Source organism: Bombina bombina, chromosome 8, assembly GCF_027579735.1.
Source record: "Bombina bombina isolate aBomBom1 chromosome 8, aBomBom1.pri, whole genome shotgun sequence".
Classification (NCBI taxonomy): domain Eukaryota; kingdom Metazoa; phylum Chordata; class Amphibia; order Anura; family Bombinatoridae; genus Bombina; species Bombina bombina.
The window spans coordinates 216,699,409-216,715,480 of record NC_069506.1 but is presented as its reverse complement, the minus strand read 5'-3'; the positions used below and the strand labels follow the sequence as shown (position 1 = coordinate 216,715,480).

Below are 16,072 nucleotides of genomic sequence, written 5' to 3'. Positions count from 1 at the left end.
ATTCTGGGGGGGCTTGCATCTTATCCACCGCACCAGAACAACGATACTGTTTTATGTTTTGGCGCCTCTCTTCTTCTATTTTTTCTATAAAGTGTCACTATCTTCATCAACGATCTGCCTTCATATAGTAAAGGGAGCACAATAAGAGCTCCCTTTCCAAATGAAGGCAGAGATGCCTTCTGCCTCTGGCTGCGGTATTAGCTATCAAAGCTGACAGCTGAGAGTACAGCATGAGGCAGAAAGTTGGACTTACCTATGTGGGATTAAAGTTTTTCCACTGCGCTATTTTGATGTCTCTCTCATCAGTGCTGCGCTTCTGAGGTAAAGTGTCTGCATTTCTCAGCTACCTACGATTCCCTTATATCCATGGATTCCCTATATGAAGTGAGTAATATTTGCATACCTACAAGAGCTAGGGAGTTATTTTGTGCACAACAATTATAATTTTGCCAAGTGGGTTTGTTAATTTGGTTCTCCTAGTCCATTAGTTTTTCTCTTCACTCTGAGACTTTACAGTTATAAGTCCCTCAGTTTTCACTCTATTTTATTGTCTCCATTTATATTGTAATAAAGCTATTTGTTATAGCTGTGTGTTTTTCTTTATTACTGTGTCTCTATTCTACTTGTAATGGAGCATATTGGAACTGCCCCCACTACTTTAGATTCTTTAGTGTGTAGATCCTCTGATCACTTATTTTCTTTAATTGTGTTTATTGCAAGCTTGTTTCTGTTAACCCCAAGCTCAGCTTTACAATTCTTGTATAAATCACCTTATGCATTCTAATCAGTCTAATGCAGGCATTGCCTCTGTTCTCAGATGTTGTGCACTCAGCTGTTTATAAGATATTGGTGGCTATGTCTCCTCCAAGTAAGCGCAAAAGGTCTATGTCTGACAATCAGCCAACAGTTGATTTATTTTTCTCATTCTAATTCTCACAAAGTCAAATCAGCTAGGCAGCTTCTTAAAGATTCAGAGTCTGACACCTCAGAACTGTCTTGTGAAGGTGAATTTATTTCTGATTATCAGGAGTCAATTATTGATCAAGATACAGTCTTCTTTTCTAGGAGTCATTATAGACTAAACAACAATGAGACTTTCTTTAACAGATCAAAGAAGGCTAAAGTTACAGACAACATGTGTGGAACGTCAGTCAATCTACAGCCCTACAGTAGCCCAAAGCATGGTAGTGATAGATCCTATTATTGCAGCATCAGATGCCATTCCATTTGCTCGGTTTCACATGAGACCTCTTAAACTCTGCAATGCTACGTCAGTGATGCAAGGACTACACTCAACTTTAGTACAGGTCCTGAGCCTCCTGTTAGCGCCGCAGGGGCTCTGGCAAGAAGAGGATAGGGTTAGCATGGTTTCCAGAGCGCATTCAAAGTATCAACCTTTTAAAAAGTACTGACAATTTTTGCCAGTATTTTTTAATTTTCTTTAAAGGAACATTCCAGTCAAAATATAAATGCACATATGTTTATTTAAAAAAATACAATAAATCTATTTTCAATATACATGCATTGGCAAAAATGCTTCTATTAAGAGTTATCACTGTTTTAGTGTAAACTTTTTCTCCAACATAGGTGTGTCCGGTCCACGGCGTCATCCTTACTTGTGGGATATTCTCTTCCCCAACAGGAAATGGCAAAGAGCCCAGCAAAGCTGGTCACATGATCCCTCCTTGGCTCCGCCTACCCCAGTCATTCTCTTTGCCGTTGTACAGGCAACATCTCCACGGAGATGGCTTAGAGTTTTTTAGTGTTTAACTGTAGTTTTTTATTATTCAATCAAGAGTTTGTTATTTTAAAATAGTGCTGGTATGTACTATTTACTCAGAAACAGAAAAGAGATGAAGATTTCTGTTTGTATGAGGAAAATGATTTTAGCAACCGTTACTAAAATCCATGGCTGTTCCACACAGGACTGTTGAGAGGAATTAACTTCAGTTGGGGGAACAGTGAGCAGTCTCTTGCTGCTTGAGGCATGACACATTCTAACAAGACGATGTAATGCTGGAAGCTGTCATTTTCCCTATGGGATCCGGTAAGCCATGTTTATTAAGATAGTAAATAAGGGCTTCACAAGGGCTTATTAAGACTGTAGACTTTTTCTGGGCTAAATCGATTCATTATTAACACATATTTAGCCTTGAGGAATCATTTAATCTGGGTATTTTGATAAGATTATATCGGCAGGCACTTTTTTAGACACCTTATTCTTTAGGGGCTTTCCCAAATCATAGGCAGAGCCTCATTTTCGCGCCGGTGTTGCGCACTTGTTTTTGAGAGGCATGGCATGCAGTCGCATGTGTGAGGAGCTCTGATACATAGAAAAGACTTTCTGAAGGCGTCATTTGGTATCGTATTCCCCTTTGGGCTTGGTTGGGTCTCAGCAAAGCAGATACCAGGGACTGTAAAGGGGTTAAAGTTAAAAACGGCTCCGGTTCCGTTATTTTAAGGGTTAAAGCTTCCAAATTTGGTGTGCAATACTTTTAAGGCTTTAAGACACTGTGGTGAAATTTTGGTGAATTTTGAACAATTCCTTCATATTTTTTCGCAATTGCAGTAATAAAGTGTGTTCAGTTTAAAATTTAAAGTGACAGTAACGGTTTTATTTTAAAACGTTTTTTGTACTTTGTTATCAAGTTTATGCCTGTTTAACATGTCTGAACTACCAGATAGACTGTGTTCTGAATGTGGGGAAGCCAGAGTTCCTTCTCATTTAAATAAATGTGATTTATGTGATAATGACAATGATGCCCAAGATGATTCCTCAAGTGAGGGGAGTAAGCATGGTACTGCATCATTCCCTCCTTCGTCTACACGAGTCTTGCCCACTCAGGAGGCCCCTAGTACATCTAGCGCGCCAATACTCCTTACTATGCAACAATTAACGGCTGTAATGGATAATTCTGTCAAAAACATTTTAGCCAAAATGCACACTTATCAGCGTAAGCGCGACTGCTCTGTTTTAGATACTGAAGAGCATGACGACGCTGATAATAATGGTTCTGAAGGGCCCCTAATACAGTCTGATGGGGCCAGGGAGGTTTTGTCTGAGGGAGAAATTACAGATTCAGGGAACATTTCTCAACAAGCTGAACCTGATGTGATTACGTTTAAATTTAAGTTGGAACATCTCCGCGCTCTGCTTAAGGAGGTATTATCCACTCTGGATGATTGTGACAATTTGGTCATCCCAGAGAAGCTATGTAAAATGGACAAGTTCCTAGAGGTCCCGGGGCTCCCAGAAGCTTTTCCTATACCCAAGCGGGTGGCGGACATTGTAAATAAAGAATGGGAAAGGCCCGGTATTCCTTTCGTCCCTCCCCCCATATTTAAAAAATTGTTTCCTATGGTCGACCCCAGAAAGGACTTATGGCAGACAGTCCCCAAGGTCGAGGGAGCGGTTTCCACTTTAAACAAACGCACCACTATACCCATAGAAGATAGTTGTGCTTTCAAAGATCCTATGGATAAAAAATTAGAAGGTTTACTTAAAAAAATGTTTGTTCAGCAGGGTTACCTTCTACAACCAATTTCATGCATTGTCCCTGTCGCTACTGCCGCATGTTTCTGGTTCGATGAGCTGGTAAAGGCGGTCGATAGTGATTCTCCTCCTTATGAGGAGATTATGGACAGAATCAATGCTCTCAAATTGGCTAATTCTTTCACCCTAGACGCCACTTTGCAATTGGCTAGGTTAGCGGCTAAGAATTCTGGGTTTGCTATTGTGGCGCGCAGAGCGCTTTGGTTGAAATCTTGGTCAGCTGATGCGTCTTCCAAGAACAAGCTACTTAACATTCCTTTCAAGGGGAAAACGCTGTTTGGCCCTGACTTGAAAGAGATTATCTCTGATATCACTGGGGGTAAGGGCCATGCCCTTCCTCAGGATCGGCCTTTCAAGGCCAAAAATAAACCTAATTTTCGTCCCTTTCATAGAAACGGACCAGCCCAAAGTGCTACGTCCTCTAAGCAAGAGGGTAATACTTCTCAAGCCAAGCAAGCTTGGAGACCAATGCAAGGCTGGAACAAGGGAAAGCAGGCCAAGAAACCTGCCACTGCTACCAAGACAGCATGAAATGTTGGCCCCCGATCCGGGACCGGATCTGGTGGGGGGCAGACTCTCTCTCTTCGCTCAGGCTTGGGCAAGAGATGTTCTGGATCCTTGGACACTAGAAATAGTCTCCCAAGGTTATCTTCTGGAATTCAAGGGGCTTCCCCCAAGGGGGAGGTTCCACAGGTCTCAGTTGTCTTCAGACCACATAAAAAGACAGGCATTCTTACATTGTATAGAAGACCTGTTAACAATGGGAGTGATTCATCCTGTTCCATTAGGAGAACAAGGGAAGGGGTTCTACTCCAATCTGTTCATAGTTCCCAAAAAAGAGGGAACGTTCAGAACAATCTTAGATCTCAAGATCTTAAACAAGTTTCTCAAGGTTCCATCGTTCAAGATGGAAACCATTCGAACAATTCTTCCTTCCATCCAGGAAGGTCAATTCATGACCACGGTGGATTTAAAGGATGCGTATCTACATATTCCTATCCACAAGGAACATCATCGGTTCCTAAGGTTCGCATTCCTGGACAAGCATTACCAGTTCGTGGCGCTTCCTTTCGGATTAGCCACTGCTCCAAGGATTTTCACAAAGGTACTAGGGTCCCTTCTAGCTGTGCTAAGACCAAGGGGCATTGCTGTAGTACCTTACTTGGACGACATTCTGATTCAAGCGTCGTCCCTTCCTCAAGCAAAGGCTCACACGGACATCGTCCTGGCCTTTCTCAGATCTCACGGATGGAAAGTGAACGTGGAAAAGAGTTCTCTATCTCCGTCGACAAGGGTTCCCTTCTTGGGAACAATAATAGACTCCTTAGAAATGAGGATTTTTCTGACAGAGGCCAGAAAAACAAGACTTCTAGACTCTTGTCGGATACTTCATTCCGTTCCTCTTCCTTCCATAGCGCAGTGCATGGAAGTGATAGGTTTGATGGTAGCGGCAATGGACATAGTTCCTTTTGCGCGCATTCATCTAAGACCATTACAACTGTGCATGCTCAGTCAGTGGAATGGGGACTATACAGACTTGTCTCCGAGGATACAAGTAAATCAGAGGACCAGAGACTCACTCCGTTGGTGGCTGTCCCTGGACAACCTGTCACAAGGGATGTCCTTCCGCAGACCAGAGTGGGTCATTGTCACGACCGACGCCAGTCTGATGGGCTGGGGCGCGGTCTGGGGATCCCTGAAAGCTCAGGGTCTTTGGTCTCGGGAAGAATCTCTTCTACCGATAAATATTCTGGAACTGAGAGCGATATTCAATGCTCTCAAGGCTTGGCCTCAGCTAGCGAGGGCCAAGTTCATACGGTTTCAATCAGACAACATGACAACTGTTGCGTACATCAACCATCAGGGGGGAACAAGGAGTTCCCTGGCGATGGAAGAAGTGACCAAAATCATTCAATGGGCGGAGTCTCACTCCTGCCACCTGTCTGCAATCCACATCCCAGGAGTGGAAAATTGGGAAGCGGATTTTCTGAGTCGTCAGACATTGCATCCGGGGGAGTGGGAACTCCATCCGGAAATCTTTGTCCAAATCACTCAACTGTGGGGCATTCCAGACATGGATCTGATGGCCTCTCGTCAGAACTTCAAAGTTCCTTGCTACGGGTCCAGATCCAGGGATCCCAAGGCGGCTCTAGTGGATGCACTAGTAGCACCTTGGACCTTCAAACTAGCTTATGTATTCCCGCCGTTTCCTCTCATCCCCAGGCTGGTAGCCAGGATCAATCAGGAGAGGGCGTTGGTGATCTTGATAGCTCCTGCGTGGCCACGCAGGACTTGGTATGCAGATCTGGTGAATATGTCATCGGCTCCACCATGGAAGCTACCTTTGAGACGAGACCTTCTTGTTCAAGGTCCGTTCGAACATCCGAATCTGGTCTCACTCCAGCTGACTGCTTGGAGATTGAACGCTTGATCTTATCGAAGCGAGGGTTCTCAGATTCTGTTATCGATACTCTTGTTCAGGCCAGAAAGCCTGTAACTAGAAAGATTTACCACAAAATTTGGAAAAAATATATCTGTTGATGTGAATCTAAAGGATTCCCTTGGGACAAGGTTAAGATTCCTAAGATTCTATCCTTCCTTCAAGAAGGATTGGAAAAAGGATTATCTGCAAGTTCCCTGAAGGGACAGATTTCTGCCTTGTCTGTGTTACTTCACAAAAAGCTGGCAGCTGTGCCAGATGTTCAAGCCTTTGTTCAGGCTCTGGTTAGAATCAAGCCTGTTTACAAACCTTTGACTCCTCCTTGGAGTCTCAACTTAGTTCTTTCAGTTCTTCAGGGGGTTCCGTTTGAACCCTTACATTCCGTTGATATCAAGTTATTATCTTGGAAAGTTTTGTTTTTGGTTGCAATTTCTTCTGCTAGAAGAGTTTCAGAATTATCTGCTCTGCAGTGTTCTCCTCCTTATCTGGTGTTCCATGCAGATAAGGTGGTTTTACGTACTAAACCTGGTTTTCTTCCAAAAGTTGTTTCTAACAAAAACATTAACCAGGAGATTATCGTACCTTCTCTGTGCCCGAAACCAGTTTCAAAGAAGGAACGTTTGTTGCACAATTTGGATGTTGTTCGCGCTCTAAAATTCTATTTAGACGCTACAAAGGATTTTAGACAAACATCTTCCTTGTTTGTTGTTTATTCCGGTAAAAGGAGAGGTCAAAAAGCAACTTCTACCTCTCTCTCTTTTTGGATTAAAAGCATCATCAGATTGGCTTACGAGACTGCCGGACGGCAGCCTCCCGAAAGAATCACAGCTCATTCCACTAGGGCTGTGGCTTCCACATGGGCCTTCAAGAACGAGGCTTCTGTTGATCAGATATGTAGGGCAGCGACTTGGTCTTCACTGCACACTTTTACCAAATTTTACAAGTTTGATACTTTTGCTTCTTCTGAGGCTATTTTTGGGAGAAAGGTTTTGCAAGCCGTGGTGCCTTCCATCTAGGTGACCTGATTTGCTCCCTCCCATCATCCGTGTCCTAAAGCTTTGGTATTGGTTCCCACAAGTAAGGATGACGCCGTGGACCGGACACACCTATGTTGGAGAAAACAGAATTTATGTTTACCTGATAAATTACTTTCTCCAACGGTGTGTCCGGTCCACGGCCCGCCCTGGTTTTTTAATCAGGTCTGATAATTTATTTTCTTTAACTACAGTCACCACGGTATCATATGGTTTCTCCTATGCAAATATTCCTCCTTAACGTCGGTCGAATGACTGGGGTAGGCGGAGCCTAGGAGGGATCATGTGACCAGCTTTGCTGGGCTCTTTGCCATTTCCTGTTGGGGAAGAGAATATCCCACAAGTAAGGATGACGCCGTGGACCGGACACACCGTTGGAGAAAGTAATTTATCAGGTAAACATAAATTCTGTTTTTTCTCTGCATGTGCATGTGAAGCATAGCTAGATATTTTCACTGCACCCACATTTTAAATAATGCAGCTGCTTAGATCATCAGTGGGGCTTGTATCATGTCAGCAATAAACAAATTGAGTCATTACCAGATGGTACAAGCACCTTAGGCTTTCCGAACAAGTGTTGTGTTTAAAATGCTGGTGCACGGCGCATACTTAAATACACTTTTGAAACAGCTATAGCTTTTATTAGAAGCCTTTTTGCTAATGCAGGTATATTACAAAATTGCTTCTGTTCAATACCGAAATGCACCCATGTGGTTTCCTACTTTGGCTGGAATATCCCTTTAATTTTCTTTGGTGCATTCATTTAGATATTTGTTTCATTAAAACGAAAACAAATATCAGATCTTCGTCACAAATATGTCCCAGTAATAATGTATCAAGTAAAAAGCATACTTGCTATTCAAATTGCAGTATACTTTATTTATTTTAGCTCTTTTCCTGTAAATTAAAGGGACAATGAACATACAAATTCCAGCCCCCCCCCAGCAAAGCCTTGTAGTTTCAGAAGAATATGTTAGTTGTACTACTCCCCGCTCGCTCTCATGTTGTCCTGCTCATTCCCTGCATGTGTAACAGTTTTGCGCATGCGTAGGTATGTGAAGGTATTAGAATTAGCTCCTCTGCTTTGATCTGATCTGTGAACTACAATAATTCTCATTTATTTCATAAACTGTATTATTCTCTCATATCACACACGTGAATCTTAAATAATCAAGATTTGCTGTGTTGTTATTTATTACAGTCTTTGCAGCAGCTTTAGTGGTTAGTCCTTGAACCCAGTTCCTGTCTGGATGTGAGGTATGCCAGTTCCAGTGATCATGAGCACATGAACAAGCACCAAACCCTGGATTCAAGACAACAACTTAAGACATAGGGGGATATTTATCATGCTGTCAACCGCAAATACGCCAGAATTCTGCAGCGTAATTGTTGCGAGCTTTATCCGACCTATTTATCGAAGCCTACAGACCGGCAAAAGTTGAAATCTGTGACGTAACATAGGATCCGCCGGTCTCAATCCGACACAGATCGATGCTTACGTCATTACAGATGTTCTGAATACATATTCGGCTCTATTTGACACTTTTTCAAAGTTATCAAATAGTTAACAGGTACGCTCGCGGCTATTCTGGCGCAGCGTACCTGGTTTTCAATCCGCCACCCTGGAGGCAGCGGATGCCATAGGAATCAATGGGAGTCTGAAAGCAGTGAAAGCGTATGTTCGATGCTGCCAGATATCTCATTGATTTCTGTGGTAGAAAACAAGTTACGTTTACACCTAACACTCTAAATAAACCATGAGTCTAAACACCCCTAATCTGCCGCCCCCGACATCGCCCCAACCTAAATAAAATGTATTAACCCCTATTCCGCCGCTCCCCGCCCCCGCCCCCACTAAATAAACGCATTAACCCCTAAACCTCTGGCCTCCCACATCACTACCACTTACTAAACCTATTAACCCCCAAACCGCCAGCCCCCCACATTGCCATAAACTAATTTAAGCTATTAACCCCTAAACCTAACAACCCGCTATCTTTAAATTAAAATTACCACATCCCTATCTTCAAATAAATTTAAACTTACCTGTAGAATTAAAATAAACTAAGTTTAAACTATTAATTAACCTACCCTAACTATTATACTACACTTAAATTAAACTACCAATTAAATTAACTAAATTACATATTAAAAAACCCTAACCCTACTCAAATTATTTAAAATCTACTATTAAACATTATTAAAAATTACTAAATTACAAAAAAAAATAAACGCTAAGTTACAAAAAAGAAAAAACACTAAATTACGGAAAAAACAACAACCACATTATCAAAAATAAAAAAGAATTACACCTAATCTAATAGCCCTATAAAAATAAAAAAGCCCCCCCCCCCAAAAAAAACAAAAAACCTAGCCTACAATAAACTACCAATAAACCCACCACCCCCACAACCAACCCCCCCCCCCCAAATAAAAACCCTATCTAAAATAACCTAAGCTCCCCATTGACCTGAAAAGGGCAATTGTATGGGCATTGCCCTTAAAAGGGCATTTAGCTCTTTTACTGCCAAGGGTGGGGCCCAGATAAAAAAAAAAAATTTTTTTTATAAAAAACGTTGACCTGCCACTGCCTGCACTGATATCTTGTGAGTATGACATGATGCTTCACTAGTGTCTCTGACTACAGGGGTTAGTCTTTCTTTTTTACCGATTGGTGTTTATGTGTGTGTGTGTATGTGACTGTGTGTGTATTTATGCATGTATGTGTGTGTATGTATGTTTGTGACTGTGTGTGTATTTATGCATGTATGTGTGTGTGTATGTATGTTTATGACTGTGTGTGTATTTATGCATGTATGTGTGTGTGTATGTGTGTGTATGTATGTTTATGACTGTGTGTGTATTTATGCATGTATGTGTGTGTGTGTGTATGTGTATGTATGTATGTGACTGTGTGTGTATTTATGCATGTATGTGTGTGTGTGTGTATGTGTATGTATGTATGTGACTGTGTGTGTATTTATGCATGTATGTGTGTGTGTATGTTTGTGGAACCAATAAATCACAGACATTGTTACTACAGCATGGGGGGAGGGGTAAACAGTGTAACTATACACAGTATGGGGGGGCTGAACTATGTCACAGACTACTGTGGTCACTTTATAAAGTACTGGGGCGGGTAGAGTCAGGCCAGCCATCTCAACGGCAGATTACAGACGGTCACTGATTCACTATATACAGTACTGGTGGGTTAAACAGTGTCACTATATACAGTAATGGGGGGTCAGACCATCTCACAGACTGTGGGCACAGGGTACCTCCTTTTGCAGACATGTAATCTGATTCACATTTTTTTCTGTGTTAAATGTAAAAAAAAAAAAACGATTTGTATTAAATTCACTTTTTTTGGGGGGGGGGCCCTTCTTAGATTCTTGCACCTTGGCCCTGTGGTTTCTAGTTACGCCTCTGGTGTCGGCATTTAGTGACAGGGTATAAATAAAGTTGTTAAAAAGCCGAATAGACGCGAGATCGATGACTGTTAGTTAACAATAGCCCCATGCTCATCGCCCCGTACTTGGTACGCGTCTTTTTGCCGGCTTTTTTTATAAATATGGAGATCGTATTCAGGTCCATGGCCGCGATGTTAGGCGAGCGTATTGGTGCCGTCAAATTCAACAAAGTTGACAGCTTGATAGATATCCGCCATAGTGTATGCAGGTGTAACAATTCTTGCAACCAATCCCTTTTTTGTTGCATCTGTAACTCATGGAATATATTAGCTGATAGGACGGTTGTAGTTAATGGAAATAAAGTATTATTATTGTACTCAATTCCCATACTTTCACATACGTATGCAAGCGCAAAGCTGACAGATCTGATTGGAGGAGGGCTTGTCAGCAGTAGATCTTTGCTCAGCCCATTTCTGAAGACTCACTGGAATGGGATACTTTTTTACATTATTCCTTGGATGAAGTTATTCTAATATGTAACAACACTGGCCCTTTATCTCTGAAAATTGTGGGATTTCCAAGTCTGAAAAGTGTAAGTGCACACTAAAGATGTCACAAACCTAACCCTGCTACATATCTGTCACTAAGTGGCCTCCACGTACGGGGTAAGATATTGCAAAACAATGGCAAGTTATGCTAATTACAGAGACAACACTTGTCTGCCCCAGTAACAATTACAAATAGTTGTATCAAACAAGGTCTTATATTCAGAATGTTTTTACACTCAGTTGCTATGTTCATTTATTGCTATTAAAGGGACAGAAAACAAAGCACATTTGAAAATAGAAGTGAATTTAAAAGTGTCTTAAAATTACATGCTCTATCTAAATCATGCAAGTTTAATTTTGACTTAACTATCGGCTAGATTACGAGTTGTGCGTTAGGCTGAAAAAGCAGCGTTAACAGGTCCTAACGCTGCTTTTTCACTACCGCTGGTATTACAAGTCTTGCAGGTTTAGGGGCACCGCACACTTCTTTGGCCTTACCGCAAAACGTCTTACGTAAACTTCGTAAAGTCTTTTTTCTATGGGACTTCCATAGCATCGGTATTACGAGTCTGTCCTGGGAGGCCAACAAGTGAGTGGTACACCCTCTTCCGACAAGATCCGTAACACATTTTAAAGTCAGTAGTTAAGAGTTTTATGGTACAACGCCGTAACATAAAACTTATAACTAAAGTGCTAAAAAGTACACTAACACTCATAAACTACATATTAACCCCTAAACCGAGGCCCTCCCGCATTGCAAACACTAAAATAAAATTTTTACCCCTAATCTGCCGCTACGGACATCGCCGCCACTAGAATAAACATATTAACCCTTAAACCGCCGCACTCCCACCTCGCAAACACTAGTTAAATATTATTAACCCCAATCTGCCGTCCCTAACATCGCCGCCACCTACATTATACTTATTAACCCCTAATCTGCCGCCCCCAACGTCGCCGCCACTATTCTAAATTTATTAACCCCTAAACCTAAGTCTAACCCTAACACCCCCTAACTTAAATATAATTTAAATAAATCTAAATAAAATTAATATTATTACCTAAATAATTCCTATTTAAAACTAAATACTTACCTATAAAATAAATCCTAAGCTAGCTACAATATAACTAATAGTTACATTGTAGCTAGCTTAGGGTTTATTTTTATTTTACAGTCAAGTTTGTATTTATTTTAACTAGGTAGAATAGTTATTAACTATTTAATAACTACCTAGCTAAAATAAATACAAATTTACCTGTAAAATAAAACCTAACCTAAGTTACAACACCTAACACTACACTACAAATAAATAAATTAACTAAATTAAAAACAATTAAATAAATTGAATTAGCTAAATCACAAAAAAAACAACACTAAATTACAGAAAATAATAAACAAATTACAAGATATTTAAACTAATTACACCTAATCTAATAGCCTTATCAAAATAAAAAAAGCCCCCCCAAAATAAAAAAAAACCCTAGCCTAAACTAAACTACCAATAGCCCTTACAAGGGCCTTTTGCGGGGCATTGCCCCAAAGAAATCAACTCTTTTACCTGTAAAAAAAAATACAAACAACCCCCCCAATAGTAAAACCCACCACCCACACAACCAACCCCCCAAATAAAATACTAACTAAAAAATCCTAAGCTCCCCATTGCCCTGAAAAGGGCATTTGGATGGGCATTGCCCTTAAAAGGGCAGTTAGCTCTTTTGCGGCCCAAAGCCCGAACCTAAAAATAAAACCCACCCAATACACCCTTAAAAAAAACCTAACACTAACCCCCTGAAGATCGACTTACTGTTCTGAAGACCGGACATCCATCCTCAAGGAAACAGCAGAAGTCTTTATCCAACCAGGCCGAAGTCCTCAACGGAGCTGGGAGAAGTCTTCATCCAAGCTGGGCGAAGTGGTCCTCCAGACGGGCAGAAGTCTTCATCCAGACGGCATCTTCTATATTCATCCATCCGACGTGGAGCGGCTCCATCTTCAAGACATCCGACGCGGAGCTTCCTCTTCATCCGGAGTCTTCTTACTGAATGACAGTTCCTTTAAGTGACATCATCCAAGATGGTGTCCCTTATATTCTGATTGGCTGATATAATTCTATCAGCCAATCGGAATTAAGGTAGAAAAAATCCTATTGGCTGATGCAATCAGCCAATAGGATTGAACTTCAATCCTATTGGCTGATTCTATCAGCCAATTCTATCAGCCAATCGGAATCTAAGGGACGCCATCTTGGATGACGTCACTTAAAGGAACCGTCATTCAGTAAGAAGACTCCGGATGAAGAGGATGCCCCGCGTCGGATGTCTTGAAGCTGGAGCAGCTCCGCGTCAGATGGATGAAGATAGAAGATGCCATCTGGAGGACCACTTCGCCCGGTTTGGATGAAGACTTCTCCCGGCTTTGTTGAGGACTTCGGCCCGGTTGGATGAAGACTTCTGCCGCTTCCTTGAGGATGGATGTTCCGGTTTTCAGAACAGTAAGTCGATCTTCAGGCGGTTAGTGTTAGGTTTTTTTAAGGGTGTATTGGGTGGGTTTTATTTTTAGGTTAGGGCTTTGGGCCACAAAAGAGCTAACTGCCCTTTTAAGGGCAATCCCCATCCAAATGCCCTTTTCAGGGCAATGGGGAGCTTAGGTTTATTTAGTTAATATTTTATTTGGGGTGTTGGTTGTATTTTTGGGTGGGTGGGTTTTACCGTTGGGGGGGTTGTTTGTATTTTTTTTTACAGGTAAAAGAGCTGATTTCTTTGGGGCAATGCCCCGCAAAAGGCCCTTTTAAGGGCTATTGGTAGTTTAGTTTAAGCTATGGGTTTTTATTTATTTTGGGAGGGCTTTTTATATTTTGATAGGGCTATTAGATTTGGTGTAATTAGTTTAAATATCTTGTAATTTGTTTATTATTTTCTGTAATTTAGTGGGGGGGTTTGTAATTTAGCTAATTTAATTTAATTTATTTGTTTTTAATTTAGTTAATTTATATAATTGTTTAATTGTAGTGTAGTGTTAGGTGTTATTGTAACTTAGGTTAGGTTTTATTTTACAGGTAAATTTGTATTTATTTTAGCTAGGTAGTTATTAAATAGTTAATAACTATTTAATAACTATTCTACCTAGTTAAAAGAAATACAAACTTGCCTGTAAAATAAAAATAAACCCTAAGATAGCTACAATCTACAATGTATATTGTAGCTAGCTTAGGGTTTATTTTATAGGTATTTAGTTTTAGATAGGAATTATTTAGGTAATAATATTATTTTTTATTTAGATTTATTGTAATTATATTTAAGTTAGGGGGTGTTAGGGTTAGACTTAGGTTTAGGGGTTAATACATTTAGTATAGTGGCGGCGACGTTGGGGGTGACAGATTAGGGGTTAATAAATGTAGGTAGGTGGTGGCGATGTTAGGGACGGCAGATTATGGGTTAATAATATTTAACTAATGTTTGCGAGACGGGAGTGTGCGGCGGTTTAGGAGTTAATATGTTTATTATAGTGGCGTCGATGTCCGGAGCGTTAGATTAGGGGTTAATAAGTATAATGTAGGTGGCGACGATCTCGGGGGTGGCAGATTAGGGGTTAATAAAAATAATGTAGGTGTTGGTGATGTTGGAGACAGCAGATTAGGGGTTAATAAGTGTAAGATTAGGGGTGTTTAGACTCGGGGTTCATGTTAGGGTGTTAGGTGTAAACATAAAATGTGTTTCCCCATAGGAATCAATGGGGCTGCGTTACTGAGTTTTACGCTGCTTTTTTGCAGGTGTTAGACTTTTTCTCAGCCGGCTCTCCCCGTTGATTCCTATGGGGAAATCGTGCACGAGCACGTATGACCAGCTCACCGCTGACTTAAGCAGCGCTGGTATTGGAGTGCGGTAAGGAGTACAATTTTGCTCAACGCTCACTTCTTGCCTTTTAACGCCGGGTTTGTAAAAACCCGTAATACCAGCGCTGCAGGTAAGTGAGCGGTGAGAGAAAACTGCTCGTTAGCACCGCATAGCCTCTAACGCAAAACTCGTAATCTGGCCGTATCTTTTTAATACTAACTACTAGGTTTTGATGTCCTTTTAAAGAAAAACTTAATAATAATAATTTTTCCTGTTTCCTGAGTTAGGTCATGAAAAGCAATGATCAGCTGCCAACTTAACATTTCCATATTGTGTACTCTTAAATGTGGCATTTTTGTAATTTGAATATAAAATGTGCAATATCCAAAGTTTAAGAAAATGTTTGATTTTAGAGAGTATGGTGAATTATATGCAGACGGTACCAGTGTCTATCTGTTATTTAATGAGCATTGTGTATCTTTATTATACAATGAGGAGGGTGTAACTATGCTCAGAATAATATGAGCCTTTTTATAAATACTTTGCAGTGTGTGCATTTGTTATACACAGAGCCGTTATACACATTTTCTTTTTCTCTCAGGACTGGGTTTTTCTTACAAGATTCTGTTTCCTTTCGGACTTTGGACGACTTGAATTCAGATTTAAATACCCAGAGGTAAGGAATGTTCAAATCCAGACATTGGGATCAATTAGTTTATCTATTTTTTTTTACTAAAGTCAACATTAAAGTCTATGGGGCCAAATTATCAAATTGCGGCGGACATGATTCGCTGTAGCGTGAACTGCTTGTGCAGAGGCGGCGGACGATTTAAGGAGCAGCGGTCTTAAGAAGGCTCGCACAGAAACAGGGGTATTCAGCGATATTCGGCCCTTGATAATTCGGCCTCTAGTTTTATAATAGATTGTAAAAAAAAAAACACAGCTTTTGGTGCAATTGTCCGAGCAAGACAGTCTCACACTTGCAGCTGACTCTTGTTTTATCAGACAGTGTCTCTTATACTGTGTATGTACAAATCCTCAAATCTGTAATTTCCGAAATCGAAAATTATTCCAAAATCCAGAGTTTTTCATTAGTATTTAAAATAAAATTATTAAAGATTAAAAATGTTCCCAACTAATAAGTCACAGTCTTCTCTGTGTGCATATTTGGTTTGTGTCCTAAACCAATAATAGTCTATATTTATTTAAAACAATAACTATTACCTGATTACATTACTGTGCTGTTTTTCAGA

The 16,072-nt window shown here is 40.6% G+C and overlaps 1 protein-coding gene across 1 annotated transcript in view; it reads left to right on the top strand.

The window, feature by feature from the left end:
* The window catches only part of TMEM145 (transmembrane protein 145), a 244,556-nt gene that overhangs the window by 128,060 nt on the left and 100,424 nt on the right, over window positions 1-16,072 (top strand). Inside the window, exon 2 of the mRNA XM_053690880.1 lies at window positions 15,421-15,495. Coding sequence (XP_053546855.1) covers window positions 15,421-15,495 — 75 coding nt within the window. The remainder of the gene's footprint in view (window positions 1-15,420; window positions 15,496-16,072) is intronic.